Source organism: Pleurodeles waltl, chromosome 5 (assembly GCF_031143425.1).
Source record: "Pleurodeles waltl isolate 20211129_DDA chromosome 5, aPleWal1.hap1.20221129, whole genome shotgun sequence".
Taxonomy (NCBI): domain Eukaryota; kingdom Metazoa; phylum Chordata; class Amphibia; order Caudata; family Salamandridae; genus Pleurodeles; species Pleurodeles waltl.
In genome coordinates, this window is record NC_090444.1 from 1,770,775,754 (window position 1) to 1,770,791,120 (window position 15,367).

At 44.8% G+C, this 15,367-nt stretch overlaps 1 protein-coding gene across 2 annotated transcripts in view; it reads right to left on the reverse strand.

The window, feature by feature from the left end:
• Positions 1-15,367, reverse strand: part of CLIP4 (CAP-Gly domain containing linker protein family member 4) — a 243,447-nt gene that overhangs the window by 134,708 nt on the left and 93,372 nt on the right. For both annotated transcript variants that reach the window (XM_069236201.1, XM_069236200.1), the window contains exon 4: positions 4,471-4,564. In XM_069236201.1, the coding sequence (XP_069092302.1) occupies positions 4,471-4,564 (94 nt within the window). The remainder of the gene's footprint in view (positions 1-4,470; positions 4,565-15,367) is intronic.

Below are 15,367 nucleotides of genomic sequence, written 5' to 3' on the forward strand. Positions count from 1 at the left end.
AGGGGGTAGGGCGGGGGTGGGTGACAGGACAGCAAGAAAAATAGTTTTTTTTGTTTTGTTTTTTTAAACATTTACCTTTCCCGCTGCCTCATGCTCCTCTGCACCTGATGGTTGGTGTCCCAGCATTCACTGGGACAAAAGCACAGGCTCCCCAGCAATCCTGGCACTGCTTTCATGCTAAACCTAGAACGAAAGTAGCGTCAGGATTGATCGGAGCGGCTCGGACTGCTGCTCAGACACAACCCTGGGGTCTGTGCAGTTTTTCCAGCCCAGCTGTGTACACAGCCGGGCTGGAGAAACCTAAGTCCGCATGTGTGTTTGGCTAGCCTAAGACGGCCGACCAAACACACATGCGCACCTAGGTGCATTCTCTCCTCAAACCCCCTCAAAGCCCAGCCCCACCCCTCCCTTCACATCCTGGCTGAGCCAGCAGATAAAAAATAAAACAATAGTGTAACTATCGTTTTATTTTTCATCTCCTGTCTCTTGGCCAGGGAGGGCAACACTCTGGAGTGTCACCATTGCGGATGAGCCTCACCAGAGTGTGTATAGGTTTCTATTGATATTCACATGGGGGAAATAATGCTTGAACAATTATAAGTAATAGTTATGTGATTTTAGGCTGAAAAAGATCAGGTTTGTAAACAAAGGAAGAAATAATAGGTACATTATTAACAGCAGCATTCCTTTAGTCGCATTGAAATCATTGCGTTTACAGTCTTTGATCTGTTCAGTGTCTTTCTTTCTCAGGCACAAGCGATGTTTGAGTAGAAAAGAGGGATGAAGCACAAATGACACTACTCGGAGGGAGGGCAACTTGGACTCGACTATTGCCTATGGTAAGGGACGGATTTCATCCAGGCAAAGGTAAGTTGGAGGCAGAAATCTACAAGTCAGCCAAGTTCATTTTCTTGAGGTGTGCCCGCAATGTTCTGCAGAGCAACTTGGGGATTATAGTTCTGAAGATGAACTAGGTCAATATGAACTTGATTAACAAGCAGCATGGAATACGGTTAAACTGAAGACTGCGAGGAATTATAGTTTTAATATCCCTGAACAGACGTATTATATGTGTGAGTGCATCCAAGCACAGGTACACAACTGAATTAATGAAGTTACACAAGAGTCGTGTATGGATGAGCGGAGGGTCCAGTAGCTTTATATATTATGCAATCCAAAGATCTCATCCAATTCATTTATTATGGTATGAGTTTAAGTTTAAGGTTGGCCTTTCTCTTCAACAGAAGGCATTCTACGCTGTCGCCTCTGGTCCTTGGGTGATAAGGTCAAGACCTTCCTATCTAGGTTGAGTTTCTAGGTGGTTCTCTTGTAAAAAACTATTAACCAAAGGTGAGGTGGTCATTTTGCATCAAATCCTACATCTGTGCTGTCCTACAGTTTTGCATATTTTCTGGCTCGTTTTACCTAGATCAAGATTATTACAAGGACATAGTTGTAAGTACATCACATTCTTAGTTTAACAGTTGGACAAGATCAGATGTGTTATTTGTTTGTTGCTGAATGTAAGTCCGTTCCTTTCATTGTAAGTTGAAAGAAACAGAACAGTTCCCGCATCTCTGGTGCCCTTGTATGGGGGTGCATGTTTCTCACTAATTATAACTTCAAAGGACAAGAAAAGATGTAGTCAAAGATCCCTGTCAATATCAGTCCAATGAAACGGTTAGCCGAGTGGCCCTCTAATATGTGAGCCAACATTTGGCACTGTTATAAGTCCCCCCAGCGATGTCTTCTTTAGGATACTATACTGTCATAGAGGAGGCTGATGTTTATAGATTTGTAGTCCTTACTACTTTTGTTTTCCTCACTTTCCTTTCTCACTGATTTTATTTTACCAAATGTATCTACATCTCTAAGTGCATATTGCTGGCCCGAGCCACTTAAAGACTCAACAGAATAAACCATCTCTGCTAAAATGTTGCTGTGCTTTACTGTACGTGCGCTTACTTAAACTGCTTGGCCGGACTCTAGGTCATCCCTTAATCTTACTGAATAGTTTATTTTTTCCATAGTTTCTACAAAATAAATAGGTATGTATTTTTGCTTAGCAAAAGCCAGTTGCCAGATAGCCAAACAAACACATTTTTTCACACAATTTGAGGGAAAGTTAGATACCTGCTCTAGGACCGTAGGTGATATATAGTTCAGTACCTTGGGATGCAAAAATGTCCCTGTGCCAAGAAGCCTGTACTGCTACTGTAGCTTCCATGAGAAGAGAGAACAATGTTTGGCACTCAACAGGCAGCTAGGATCACTGCATTGGACAAATACCACATTTTCCTGCCCAAGTACAACATGGAGGAAACAGTACAGCATAATCACTGGTGAACGTGTCCCCATGGTATTCTCTCAGAATTCAGCTGTAGATACATAGAGACAAAGGTTTTTTTGGTACTGTGTGTCTTCCCTTGTTGTAAACACAGCTATGTGTGGTATTCCACAATATTTAAATATTTCTATGGGGAGTTAGCTCCAGTCCCCTTTCTGCGTCTCGTGGCATTCACTGCTTAACTTGTACATCATTCCGAGTTCCAAGCCTGCCACATGGTCACATAGTAGATGCAGTGCCCTGACAACACCCATGTAAATATCTCCGACCCAGCCGTATACCAGCTTGTGTGTGTGGTTTTTGGATTGTCTGAATTAGAGAACGCCTTGCCTTTTAAATGCTTCTTGAACAGTCTCAGGGTAGAGTTTCTTACTCTTTACTGAAAAATCCACTCTACGCAAGTGCCAACCTGCCCTGGCGGCATTACTAGTAACTGCCACTTGTGGGTCAGGTTCTGCCGTTAGATGAATGTGTAAACTCCACCACTGCAGTAAGTTCTCGAGTTTTGTAGTTCTAGACAGTAGATCCTCCAAGTTTCAGGGACCAAGTGGGAAAAGTTCGGATGCACCAAACACCCAAGTATGTTTGAAGAAAGATACCGCAGGGTGGTCTAAGCCATTTCCTAGTGAAAAGTTTCCTGGTTGCACCTTTTGGGGAAATCGGGATGTCTGAAAAGGAAGCCACTGAACCATTTGCACACATGTTTTGCTTCCGGTGGCAAAGCGAGTTGCTGCACGCAGAGCGGTCTTCGGTGGCGCGAGGCACACCTTTGGAAGGCTTGCCTGGAGGGAAATTGCCATAATCAGCTCCTGAGAGAACAAGATTGCACGAAATTCTTCAGGTCCTGTTCGCAGATGAAATACCTACTCTCCAAACGTAGTATCAATTGGAAGAGAGAACTCTTAGCCACACCATTAATGTGGGAGTGCAGATTAGGGGCCTACTTAGATGTCGGTGGATGGGCTACTCCGTCACAATGGTGACAGATATCCCGCCGGCTGGAATATCAATCCCATAGGAAATAAAGGGATTTATATTTCGGCTGACGCCATATCCTTCACCGTTGTGACAGAGTAGCCCGTCCGCCGAAATCTAAATGAGGCCCTAAGTCTGTCAAGGTGAGTATCCAACGCTTCTAAGCTGACAATAGTAGGATTTCAGCCAATGATGATACAGGATTCAAGCTAGGTTTGCCCTAGGATGTGAGTGCTAGAAGAAATGAGGAGAAACCCACAAGTTTGTTATGAAGCAGTTTCATCGCTATGCAGATGCTGTTTTCAGGAGGACTAAATCCTAATTTACAAACAAACCCTACAATTTACTTAATAGAGTACTAATGAAATAATTCCCTTCCGTTGAACAACCACACCACAACGACAGACTGAGCCCAAGACCTGGAGCAAGTGGAAGTTCTAAGATTGTTGTTTTCATTAGGACTTGGCAACATTTTTGGTACGCTGGGCTAACCGCATATAATTTTTGTAATTTTGTGTTAGGCTTGTTAGACACATTTCCCCAAATTACGCTATTATGCCACGTCATTTAATACTACTGTTCACTGCAACATTTTAGTGTAAGCGCACTAGGACAACGCAAACGGCCAGAATGCGAGTGGCTGCTGTTTGACATGAGGACACTTTGTGTTAAAGTACAGGCTCTGGTTTTGTATTTTGAGGGATTACGCGTAACTGTTTCACAATTTCATACAACTGCGCAAAAGCAAATTACATGAATTTCGCAAACCTCTGCGATTCCAGGGGCTGTCACTACCTCGTACTATCAACAGATGGCCTCAGTGATCTATTTGGTTGAAGAACAAGGAATACTTGCGAACATGGAACAATAATTTTACAAATTAATCAAGAAAAAGTAAAGTTGTCTGCCACAACTTAATGCGGCACTCACGCAATATACATTTACTGCTGAAGTGCACACAAAATGCTATATTTTTTTCTTTTCTTTTGTGATGTAGCCCAAATATATTGAAAGTGCAGTTTTTATAGTTAACACAGTTGGAAATCAAGTGAAAAAGATGTCTATTATTGTACATCATTCATTCTGCTGCAAAAGTGTATGCTGGGGCACCGCCCTAAACTATGCAAGTAGCGGATACTCTTACTCACCAATGCCATTAGCGCCCGATTTACAGGTGTAATGTAACAGGGTCATATCGGTGAGTCCGTCGCGATCGTTCACGTTACAACCCCTCCTCAGGATCTGAAAGAAAATAAATGTGTTATTTTTATTTAAATTGCTTAAAAGAAAGAAATCGCCTGTTTGTTGTACAGTGCTCTTACACTGGCGTTAAGCTGCAAGGATGGCCCTGTGGGTTGATCCTCACCACAACTATTTCCACCGGCAGGTCTAGATTTCCAAACCCAGATTAAGTGCCAGTAAACTGGTTTATTAACACCCAATTATTGACAAAAAGCGCACCATATTTTAATTTTGAAAAGGATTCTCAAAATCATGAATCAATATTTTTTCAATAAGATACTCGTAAAATTAAGTATTATATTTAGGAACGTATGTTTACAGCTATAAAATGAATAAAAGGAAAGAGAAAAAAACAGAAGAAAAAAAAGGAAACGAGGAATAGAGATAATACTGTCCAATTTTCCCACAGCACCACAATTAACTGTGTTTTATTTCTTTGTGGCCAAGACTGACACTTTATAACACTGTATACTCCAGGAAATTATCATTACACATGGAGAGAGGAAGAGGGAGGAGGGGGATAAATATGGAGGAACACTCCGTACTTAGCTCCCTATAATTCAAAATACACACGAAAGTACGGGGTTCTCTAAAAGAGGACGTCGCGGATATTAGCGTAGCCCTGGGTTGTATGTATTCCTATTTGGAAGGGTAAAGTCAGTGGAATGTCAGTTGGAAATTGCCGAGTGCATATTCGGAGAGGAACAACGGGGGGTGGGAAAAAAGGGGATTTCCTTTTACGGACTAGGTGGTCTCACACACTATATAGTGTCATGCTTCATCATTTGACCACCTAGACCCACCCAGGTAGGACAGTGCCACCTGGGCGGACTCAACCTCACTGTTAAAGGAACAGGAGGGAGTGCGTAAATAAACTTGTTTCTGGAAAGATCGGGATCCAGCTAATCTGCTGAAAAAACTAAAAACACCTAAGCAGACACCTATGAAGAGCAACAAATTTAATGGTGGTGTCTGACTGGTGTAGTTAAAAAGGGGGGTTGGGACACCTCTGTGAGGACAAGGACTCACAGGGTCACCTAACTAATTACTAGCCAACATGTTTCTGCCCTCAGAAGTGAGCCAATGAAGGTCTCAGGGCATTCGTCAGGGCCTAGGATCCCTACGTCTCACGTTGGAGGAAAATACTCTATGGGGAAATCAAAGAGTGAAAAAATGGAAAATGAATGATCTACCTTACCCAAGGAGTTACCTTGAGGCGGCCTATGGGGGAAAAAAACAATAATTAGCACACTGGTGGCACACAGCACTGCAAAACCAACCAATTACACACGTGTCAAGGGGATGCATTCATGCACGAAACACATATGTTCAAAAAGGTAAAATACATGCGTGGAGTGACTGAGTGGGTATATCTACACAAGTGGACAGTCCTATCACTGCAGGGAATTATAGTTCTTACCCTTTTCTTAGAGGCTGTTAGCCTCTGGTATCCAGGAGGGGGAGTGTCCCCTTATAGTCACACACTAAGGGAAAGAGATGAACATACAGACGAAGTGAGGAGAGGAACAGAAGTAGGCAGAATAGATACAGAGGGAGCATTAGGGGGGGAGCAAGTTCCCACTATTGCTGGTAGAAAAATACTGGTTAAGAGAAACCGAAGTGGCTATAGACAATAAACATGAAAAGTAAGATTAAAAGCAATAAGGGCTTATCTGTGCTGCCTGTGATCCGGTATGCCACTCACTACATCAAAGGGGACGCTCGCCGTGCGCCTATTTCGTCCTCTCCTTGGACCGCTTGAGACAAGTGGCTGAGGGAGAACGGTCTATTTATGGCTGTAAGATATTCCAGGTGCGCCCTGTTAGCGCGTTAATTGGAGTTCAATTGAAGTTAATCACCGCCGCGGGCCTCGTTGCGTTGCTAGCCTCGATATGATTGCCGTAATGGCGGGCGCACCGGCAAAGCCGGGGCGCCGGCATGAATGTGATCGAGTGCTAGGGCGGGCCTCTTTACGTTGATGGCCTCGATGTGCTTTACCGCACCCGCGGGCGCCCCAGCTGAGCCGGGGCGCCGGCATGAATGCGGGCGAGTGCAAGGGTGGAGCCCGAGCCGGAAGATTCCGGCCCGAGCGCCACCAGCGGAAGCCTCGCGTTTCCAGTGGCCGCTGGGAAATGTAGTTCCCAGCGGTCCCGTGGCCCAAAGGGCCAAGAAAGAAAAAAGAAAAAAGAAGAAGGAAAGGATGAAGAAGAGGAAGGAGGGGGGGGGAAAAGGGGGGGACGGAAGAAAGGGAGGAGGGAGAAGAGGGAACAAAACGGACAGGGGGGGGGGGGAAGGTAGTGAGGGGGATAGAAACAAAGTAGGGGGTAAGAGAACAGAGTAGTCCCAGGGCAAAGTCCCGTAAAGGATCAGGGTAGGGGGTGGGGACAGTACAAAGGGGAGGGGGGGGGAAAGAAAAAGATAGAGCAGAAGCGGACGGAAGGGAGGACTCATAAATTAGTAAGAGAAATAATTTATTGAGTGTGAACCAGGGGATCTCATCATTAAGACCATTGGTGTCCGTGTGTAATCTCCAGACCCAACGTTGTTCGGTCTGGAGCAATCTCTGTGTCATATTGGAGGACGATGGAGGTAGTTGCTCAATTACCGTCCAGTTTAAGTCATCTGCCGAATGTTTTTCCAGAAGGAAGTGGTTAGTCAATTTAGTAGCCTCTCGTTTACAACGGATCGTACTCCTATGTTCGCAGATTCTTGTGGCGACCTTTCTAGATGTCATTCCCACGTATTTAAGGTTACAGGGGCATCTAATCAAATATATCACGTTTTTGCTGTTACAGTTGGTTAGGGATCTTTGAGCCCATGGAGTCTTAAGGTCTAGGTCTATTGTGGTTGATTTTTTAGTGAAACAGCAGACACTGCAGTTACCACATGGGTAGTGTCCTCTTGGTGGTGGGAGGCCCCATAGTGTGGTTTGTGTCGTTAGGGAATTGTTTTTTTCTTTGGGTCTTGTGTGGACAACCATGTCCCGTATGTTTGTGGCTCTTTTAAACGCATGTAGTGGCTGCTGAAAAGGTAAACCCCCAGATATAAGGATTTTCCACTCATCTTTGATGATTTTCTGAATCTTATTGGATAGTGGGTTAAAGGTAGTCACACACACAATTTGTTCAGTGTCAGACGTCCTAGTGCGTGGTTGTAGTAGTTGATCCCTATTATTATTCCCCGCTCTTTTGTATGCTCTCTTCACCAGATGTGTGGGATAATCCTTGGTTTGCAGCTTACTAACCAATTTCTCAGCGTGTTTGCGGTAGTCTGTGAGGGTGGAACAATTCCGTCGCAGACGTAAAAATTGACCAACAGGGAGATTCTCCCTCAGGGACCTTGGGTGGAAGCTTTGGAATAGGAGCAGGTTATTTCGATCTGTGGGTTTATAATAGACCTCTGTGGCTAGAGCCCCATTGCTTTCATAGATTGATAGGTCAAGAAATGCTAGTTGATTTTCACCTATGGTCATGGTGAAGTTCAGGAAAGGGTTAGCTGTATTTAACCAATTTACAAAATTCATCGCCTCATCTCTAGTTCCTGTCCAGACCAATAGAATGTCATCTATATATCGTTTCCAGAGTTTTATCTGCTGGAAAAACGGGTTGTCATCGTGGTTGACTACCTGTCTCTCAAAGTGATCAACATAGAGACATGCCAAGCTAGGTGCGAAAGTGCTGCCCATAGATGTACCCTGTATTTGCAAGAAAAAGTTATCCTCAAACTTGAAATAGTTCCTTGTGAGAGCCAAATGTGCCAAGTCAAGTATGAAGTCAGGGGGTGTACGTGACTCTCCTCTATTGGCTTCCAAAAGGTCGCTAATGACCTGCAGAGTGGCCTCCTGGGGAATGTTGGTGTACAGGGATTCCACATCCAGGGTGATCAACAGTTCTCTAGTTGTGTCAAAAGCCACAGAGTCTAATAAGACTAACACATCCGTCGTGTCTTTTAGGTAAGTAGGAATTCTTCTGACCAATGGCTGAAGGAAGAAATCCACAAATTGAGACAGGGGTTCTAGAACCGATCCGATCCCGGATACAATAGGTCTCCCTGGTGGGGGAATTTTCCCTTTATGCATTTTTGGGAGAATATAAAAATAGGGAATCCTAGGGTTAGCCTGTATCAGGAAGTCTGCCTCATGTCGAGTAATCCAGTCGTTCTCCATGCCTTTCATCACGAAAAAGGAAATTTCGTCTTGAATATCAGGTGTGGGGTCTCGAGATAAGCGTTTATAATGGTGGGTATTACCCAACAGACGTTCGCACTCATCTCTATACATTTTAAGTGGAGAAATTACCGTTGCTCCCCCTTTGTCTGCTGGTTTAATGATTATCATGGGGTCAGATGTTAGGCCTTTCAGAGCTGAAAGCTCGGCCGTACTCATATTATGGTATGTTTTTGTGGTGGTCCCAGTAAGTGCGTTGACCTTTAGGGATACTGATTTCTCAAAAGCCAGGACCTCGGGGGGCATCTGTCCCGTGGTTGGGCAGAAAGTGGACTTGGGGCGTAGGCCAGTGTTTTTTTCTGAAGCCTCGTAATGTTTACCCAAAAAGAACGTTTTCAAGCGTATTTTTCGGAACAAACCCGCTAGTTCTGTTCGGGTTTTAAATAAGTCAATTTTGGGCGTGGGCACAAAGTTTAAGCCCTTGTTTAGTGCCTTAGTTTCAATTTCACTCAGAACCCGGTTACTCAGATTGATAATGTTATCTGTTTGATTATCCGTCAGGCTCGTTACAGTGTTTTGCTTGTCCCTGGGAGGGGTTCCCTTTGTGCAATATTCTCTGGGGTGTCCTCTCTTGGCCTCCAATGTACCTCTTTCCTTTTTCCTTTTCCCCTCCCGTTGCCTCTGTCTAAAAAAGGCTGCGGTGGCTCAGGAAAAGACCATTGTGCAGGGTGTTGGAAAAAGGGCGCCTGGTATTGAGGTGGGAGTCCATCTTGGGAAGGCCAACCCCATTGTTGATTATGGTATGGTGGGCAGGGGGGTAACATAGGTGGGTGATTCCACCTTCCCCGGCGTTGCCCACGTCGTCCACGACGTTGCCGCATATTATCTGATGATGAACTATCATTATCTGAACTGGTGTTACCACCAGATGAAGTGTCGGATATGTTGTTAGTTTTCGCTACATAATCCGATTTGGTGTAAGGGTATATCTTCTCGTGGGAGAACCGATCGAGATCTTTTTGGAATTTAGAAATCTTTCGCTGAGTGAGATATTCCTTGTGCTCGTTCATATTTTTGTTTACCTCCTCTAGTTTCTTTTTAAAGGAGAGAATGCTCATCCCTGATTTTAGGTTATTCTCACTCGTTTTTATCTGAATTAGAAGTGCCTCGGATAACCTTGTCGCTGTTTTTATGATCAGGATGAGCCAATCTCTGGTACACTTCCATGCTATCAAAGCCCAATCCTTTCTAAATTCTAGATCTTCAAGGAATATACGTGGGGCATTGGTGACCACCTCAATACCAGGCGCCCTTTTTCCAACACCCTGCACAATGGTCTTTTCCTGAGCCACCGCAGCCTTTTTTAGACAGAGGCAACGGGAGGGGAAAAGGAAAAAGGAAAGAGGTACATTGGAGGCCAAGAGAGGACACCCCAGAGAATATTGCACAAAGGGAACCCCTCCCAGGGACAAGCAAAACACTGTAACGAGCCTGACGGATAATCAAACAGATAACATTATCAATCTGAGTAACCGGGTTCTGAGTGAAATTGAAACTAAGGCACTAAACAAGGGCTTAAACTTTGTGCCCACGCCCAAAATTGACTTATTTAAAACCCGAACAGAACTAGCGGGTTTGTTCCGAAAAATACGCTTGAAAACGTTCTTTTTGGGTAAACATTACGAGGCTTCAGAAAAAAACACTGGCCTACGCCCCAAGTCCACTTTCTGCCCAACCACGGGACAGATGCCCCCCGAGGTCCTGGCTTTTGAGAAATCAGTATCCCTAAAGGTCAACGCACTTACTGGGACCACCACAAAAACATACCATAATATGAGTACGGCCGAGCTTTCAGCTCTGAAAGGCCTAACATCTGACCCCATGATAATCATTAAACCAGCAGACAAAGGGGGAGCAACGGTAATTTCTCCACTTAAAATGTATAGAGATGAGTGCGAACGTCTGTTGGGTAATACCCACCATTATAAACGCTTATCTCGAGACCCCACACCTGATATTCAAGACGAAATTTCCTTTTTCGTGATGAAAGGCATGGAGAACGACTGGATTACTCGACATGAGGCAGACTTCCTGATACAGGCTAACCCTAGGATTCCCTATTTTTATATTCTCCCAAAAATGCATAAAGGGAAAATTCCCCCACCAGGGAGACCTATTGTATCCGGGATCGGATCGGTTCTAGAACCCCTGTCTCAATTTGTGGATTTCTTCCTTCAGCCATTGGTCAGAAGAATTCCTACTTACCTAAAAGACACGACGGATGTGTTAGTCTTATTAGACTCTGTGGCTTTTGACACAACTAGAGAACTGTTGATCACCCTGGATGTAGAATCCCTGTACACCAACATTCCCCAGGAGGCCACTCTGCAGGTCATTAGCGACCTTTTGGAAGCCAATAGAGGAGAGTCACGTACACCCCCTGACTTCATACTTGACTTGGCACATTTGGCTCTCACAAGGAACTATTTCAAGTTTGAGGATAACTTTTTCTTGCAAATACAGGGTACATCTATGGGCAGCACTTTCGCACCTAGCTTGGCATGTCTCTATGTTGATCACTTTGAGAGACAGGTAGTCAACCACGATGACAACCTGTTTTTCCAGCAGATAAAACTCTGGAAACGATATATAGATGACATTCTATTGGTCTGGACAGGAACTAGAGATGAGGCGATGAATTTTGTAAATTGGTTAAATACAGCTAACCCTTTCCTGAACTTCTCCATGACCATAGGTGAAAATCAACTAGCATTTCTTGACCTATCAATCTATGAAAGCAATGGGGCTCTAGCCACAGAGGTCTATTATAAACCCACAGATCGAAATAACCTGCTCCAATTCCAAAGCTTCCACCCAAGGTCCCTGAGGGAGAATCTCCCTGTTGGTCAATTTTTACGTCTGCGACGGAATTGTTCCACCCTCACAGACTACCGCAAACACGCTGAGAAATTGGTTAGTAAGCTGCAAACCAAGGATTATCCCACACATCTGGTGAAGAGAGCATACAAAAGAGCGGGGAATAATAATAGGGATCAACTACTACAACCACGCACTAGGACGTCTGACACTGAACAAATTGTGTGTGTGACTACCTTTAACCCACTATCCAATAAGATTCAGAAAATCATCAAAGATGAGTGGAAAATCCTTATATCTGGGGGTTTACCTTTTCAGCAGCCACTACATGCGTTTAAAAGAGCCACAAACATACGGGACATGGTTGTCCACACAAGACCCAAAGAAAAAAACAATTCCCTAACGACACAAACCACACTATGGGGCCTCCCACCACCAAGAGGACACTACCCATGTGGTAACTGCAGTGTCTGCTGTTTCACTAAAAAATCAACCACAATAGACCTAGACCTTAAGACTCCATGGGCTCAAAGATCCCTAACCAACTGTAACAGCAAAAACGTGATATATTTGATTAGATGCCCCTGTAACCTTAAATACGTGGGAATGACATCTAGAAAGGTCGCCACAAGAATCTGCGAACATAGGAGTACGATCCGTTGTAAACGAGAGGCTACTAAATTGACTAACCACTTCCTTCTGGAAAAACATTCGGCAGATGACTTAAACTGGACGGTAATTGAGCAACTACCTCCATCGTCCTCCAATATGACACAGAGATTGCTCCAGACCGAACAACGTTGGGTCTGGAGATTACACACGGACACCAATGGTCTTAATGATGAGATCCCCTGGTTCACACTCAATAAATTATTTCTCTTACTAATTTATGAGTCCTCCCTTCCGTCCGCTTCTGCTCTATCTTTTTCTTTCCCCCCCCCTCCCCTTTGTACTGTCCCCACCCCCTACCCTGATCCTTTACGGGACTTTGCCCTGGGACTACTCTGTTCTCTTACCCCCTACTTTGTTTCTATCCCCCTCACTACCTTCCCCCCCCCCCTGTCCGTTTTGTTCCCTCTTCTCCCTCCTCCCTTTCTTCCGTCCTCCCCTTTTTTTCCCCCCCCCTCCTTCCTCTTCTTCATCCTTTCCTTCTTCTTTTTTCTTTTTTCTTTCTTGGCCCTTTGGGCCACGGGACCGCTGGGAACTACATTTCCCAGCGGCCACTGGAAACGCGAGGCTTCCGCTGGTGGCGCTCGGGCCGGAATCTTCCGGCTCGGGCTCCACCCTTGCACTCGCCCGCATTCATGCCGGCGCCCCGGCTCAGCTGGGGCGCCCGCGGGTGCGGTAAAGCACATCGAGGCCATCAACGTAAAGAGGCCCGCCCTAGCACTCGATCACATTCATGCCGGCGCCCCGGCTTTGCCGGTGCGCCCGCCATTACGGCAATCATATCGAGGCTAGCAACGCAACGAGGCCCGCGGCGGTGATTAACTTCAATTGAACTCCAATTAACGCGCTAACAGGGCGCACCTGGAATATCTTACAGCCATAAATAGACCGTTCTCCCTCAGCCACTTGTCTCAAGCGGTCCAAGGAGAGGACGAAATAGGCGCACGGCGAGCGTCCCCTTTGATGTAGTGAGTGGCATACCGGATCACAGGCAGCACAGATAAGCCCTTATTGCTTTTAATCTTACTTTTCATGTTTATTGTCTATAGCCACTTCGGTTTCTCTTAACCAGTATTTTTCTACCAGCAATAGTGGGAACTTGCTCCCCCCCTAATGCTCCCTCTGTATCTATTCTGCCTACTTCTGTTCCTCTCCTCACTTCGTCTGTATGTTCATCTCTTTCCCTTAGTGTGTGACTATAAGGGGACACTCCCCCTCCTGGATACCAGAGGCTAACAGCCTCTAAGAAAAGGGTAAGAACTATAATTCCCTGCAGTGATAGGACTGTCCACTTGTGTAGATATACCCACTCAGTCACTCCACGCATGTATTTTACCTTTTTGAACATATGTGTTTCGTGCATGAATGCATCCCCTTGACACGTGTGTAATTGGTTGGTTTTGCAGTGCTGTGTGCCACCAGTGTGCTAATTATTGTTTTTTTCCCCCATAGGCCGCCTCAAGGTAACTCCTTGGGTAAGGTAGATCATTCATTTTCCATTTTTTCACTCTTTGATTTCCCCATAGAGTATTTTCCTCCAACGTGAGACGTAGGGATCCTAGGCCCTGACGAATGCCCCGAGACCTTCATTGGCTCACTTCTGAGGGCAGAAACATGTTGGCTAGTAATTAGTTAGGTGACCCTGTGAGTCCTTGTCCTCACAGAGGTGTCCCAACCCCCCTTTTTAACTACACCAGTCAGACACCACCATTAAATTTGTTGCTCTTCATAGGTGTCTGCTTAGGTGTTTTTAGTTTTTTCAGCAGATTAGCTGGATCCCGATCTTTCCAGAAACAAGTTTATTTACGCACTCCCTCCTGTTCCTTTAACAGTGAGGTTGAGTCCGCCCAGGTGGCACTGTCCTACCTGGGTGGGTCTAGGTGGTCAAATGATGAAGCATGACACTATATAGTGTGTGAGACCACCTAGTCCGTAAAAGGAAATCCCCTTTTTTCCCACCCCCCGTTGTTCCTCTCCGAATATGCACTCGGCAATTTCCAACTGACATTCCACTGACTTTACCCTTCCAAATAGGAATACATACAACCCAGGGCTACGCTAATATCCGCGACGTCCTCTTTTAGAGAACCCCGTACTTTCGTGTGTATTTTACTCCAGGAAATTAACCTGCCAGCAATTAAAGCATTTTTGTCAAAACCGAGTCATTAGGAAGTGTGTGTGTCCTTAACCCCTTCGCTGCCAGGCCTTTTCCCCCTCCTGTGCCAGGCCTTTTTTTGCCTATTTGGGGCAGTTCGCGCTTAGGCCCTCATAACTTTTTGTTCACATAAGCTAACCAAGACAAATTTGCGTCCTTTTTTTCCAACATCCTAGGGATTCTAGATGTACCCAGACTTTGTGGGTTCCCTTGAAGGAGGCCAAGAAATTGGCCAAAATACAGTGAAAATTTCGTTTTTTTTAAAAAAAATGGAAAAAGTGGCTGCAAAAGAAGGCTTGTGGATTTCCCCCCGAAAATGGCATCAACAAAGGGTTTGTAGTGCTAAACTCAGCAGCTTCCTAGCTTTCAGGAACAGGCAGACTTGAATCAGAAAACCCAATTTTTCAACACAATTTTGGCATTTTACTGGGGCATACCCCATTTTTGCAATTTTTTGTGCTTTCAGCCTCCTTCCAGTCAGTGACAGGAATGGGCATGAAACCAATGCTGGATCCCAGAAACCTAACCATTTCTGAAAAGTAGACAAAATTCTGAATTCAGCAAGGGGTCATTTGTGTAGATCCTACAAGGGTTTCCTACAGAAAATAACAGCTGAAAAAGAAAAATATTGAAATGGAGGTGAAAAACATCAATTTTTCTCTATGTTTTACTCTGTAACTTTTCCCTGCAATGTCAGATTATGGAAAGCAATATACCGTTACGTCTGCTGGACTCCTCTGGTTGCGGGGATATATAGGGCTTGTAGGTTCATCAAGAACCTGAGGAACCCAGAGCCAATAAATGAGCTGCACCCTGCAGTGCGTTTTCATTCTATACCGGGTATACAGCAATTCATTTGCTGAAATATAAAGAGTAAAAAATTGCTATCAAGAAAACCTTTGCATTTCCAAAAAGGGCACAAGATAAGGTGCTGAGG